Consider the following 2,268-nt stretch of genomic DNA (forward strand, 5'->3'; position numbering starts at 1 on the left):
TTTAAAACCCAAATCAGTTTAATATTTTGTTTTTTAAATACTCAAACCAAACTGGTTCACTATTTAAAAAAAATCAAACCGGTTCACTATTTTTTTTTAAAAATATCAAACCGGTTCACTATTAAAAAAAATATGTATCAAACCGGTTCACTATTAAAAATAAAATCAAAGCGGTTCACTATTTTAAAAAAGCTCAAACCGGTTCAGTATAAAAATAAAAACTTAGACCGATTCATTGCTTTTACTTTAAAATCAAAATTAAAATATAGCTAGTTTAAAATCTAAATAATAGCTAGTTTGGGAAATAAAATTAAAAGATAGTCATTTTGGTAAATAAAATTGTAAAATTAGCCACTTTAATAAAAGATCCCAAATTAGACAACCTACAATAGTACTAGTAAAAATTAGAGCCACCAATATTTTTTTCCCAATGTCTAAATCTCCCCCCACAACAAAACATTCAAAGAAGCCAAGTGCACACCAGCTGCAGCTGTCTCCAGCCCATGCCCATTTCTCTCTCCTCTTCACCCTCTATAAACTCACCCCTCCTCCATTTCAACACTCACACCCTCTTCTTTCCCTCCCTCTCTCTCCAGAAATTCAAAATGTCACTCTTTAGAACAGTCTTCTCTCTCTTCACTCTTCTTCAATTCATTTCAGCTACCTCAGCTGAACAAACAGTTCAAACTCTAGAGCTAAACCCAGACATCATAAACCCTAGAATCCCACCTTCCCCTAAATCACTCTCCACCAACAAAAAATTCGAGGGTTCTTCAAATCTCGTCGACCTCAAATACCACATGGGCCCAGTTCTTTCCAATTCCCCCATTAACGTCTACATTATCTGGTATGGCAAGTGGGCCAAAAGGCAACAGTCCCCTATTCGAGACTTCCTTCACTCTATCTCACCCTCTTCCGCCTCCTCCGCCGCCGCTTCGGCCAACACTCAGACGGTGTCAGACTGGTGGAAGACGGTGTCGTTATACACTGACCAGACAGGAGCTAATGTATCAAGCAACCTCATCGTTGCTGGAGAATACTCCGATCATCGGTACTCCCGTGGGACCCACCTCACTCGGCTGTCCGTCCAGCAAGTTATAGCTAACGGCGTTAAAAAGGCGCCGTTTCCCGTTGATCATAAAAACGGGATCTACCTTATATTAACTTCCGAGGACGTTACTATGCAGGATTACTGCCGGGCAGTGTGTGGGTTCCACTACTTCACTTTCCCGTCGCTCGTGGGGTACACGCTCCCATACGCGTGGATTGGAAACTCGGGCAAGCAGTGCCCGGAGGTTTGCGCGTACCCGTTTGCCCTGCCCGCCTACATGAGCGGTGGCGGGTTGGCGGCTCTCAAGCCGCCGAATGGTGATGTCGGAATCGATGGGATGATTAGTGTGATTGGACATGAATTGGCTGAACTTTCATCTAATCCGTTGATTAATGCGTGGTATGCTGGGGGAGATCCGACGGCTCCTACTGAAATTGGGGATCTTTGTGAAGGATTGTACGGAACGGGTGGAGGTGGTGGGTATACGGGTCAAGTAATGAGGGATAGAAGTGGAAAGACGTTTAATATGTATGGGAAAAATGGAAGGAAGTTTTTGGTTCAGTGGATTTGGAGCCCCGTTTTGAAAGCTTGTGTTGGTCCAAATGCCTTGGACTAAACCAATAATTCAAATTATATGATTAGGATAATATGATTTAGTTTGTACGTAGTTAATAATTTTTGGATTTTGAGCTAGGCGTTTTTTTTTTTTTTTTTTTTTACCATGTATATTACTTTTACGGAGTATATGGTAAATTAAGTATTTTACTGGTATAATTACTACTCGTATAATGAAGATTAAAGGACAAAAGGGTTAACGACTTATCGGACAATCGTACTATCAGTCTATCACTATGGTGTAGTGTGCCTCAGAGCAATTGGGGCTTTGATCATAAGGCGGGAGGTTTGGGTTCGAATCTTAATTTTTGGGGTTGTTGGGATTATCTCTTAGAGCAACAATAAGGGAGGAACTCTTATTTTGGTGTCTCTTAGTCTCTCTCCTATACCATATAAGCTTCATCTTCAAATAAGAGTCCCCTCCTAAATTTTGTGGAAATAGACTAACTCTTAATACTAACTGTTATGCTCTCCCACCCTATTTTTTCTATTATATTTTTATACAAAAACAATGACATGGCACTAGCTCTTACTCCCTCCGTCCCGGAATACTCGACCCAGTTTGACCGGCACAGAGTTTAAGGGACTTGAATTGACTTATT

General features: G+C 40.8%; 1 protein-coding gene across 1 annotated transcript; it reads left to right on the top strand.

The window, feature by feature from the left end:
* The first annotated feature begins 520 nt into the window (after nt 1-520).
* LOC110793326 (protein EXORDIUM-like 5) lies at nt 521-1,811 on the top strand. The gene has a single exon (XM_021998193.2). The coding sequence runs from the start codon at nt 606-608 to the stop codon at nt 1,665-1,667; it is 1,062 nt and encodes a 353-aa protein (XP_021853885.1). The 5' UTR covers nt 521-605; the 3' UTR covers nt 1,668-1,811.
* Nucleotides 1,812-2,268: the final 457 nt, after the last annotated feature.

This window comes from Spinacia oleracea, chromosome 4 (genome assembly GCF_020520425.1).
Source record: "Spinacia oleracea cultivar Varoflay chromosome 4, BTI_SOV_V1, whole genome shotgun sequence".
NCBI lineage: Eukaryota > Viridiplantae > Streptophyta > Magnoliopsida > Caryophyllales > Amaranthaceae > Spinacia > Spinacia oleracea.

Coding starts and splice junctions, on each gene's coding strand:
- LOC110793326 (XM_021998193.2), top strand. CDS start 606: ATGTCACTCTTTAGAACAGTCTTCTCTCTCTTCACTCTTCTTCAATTC.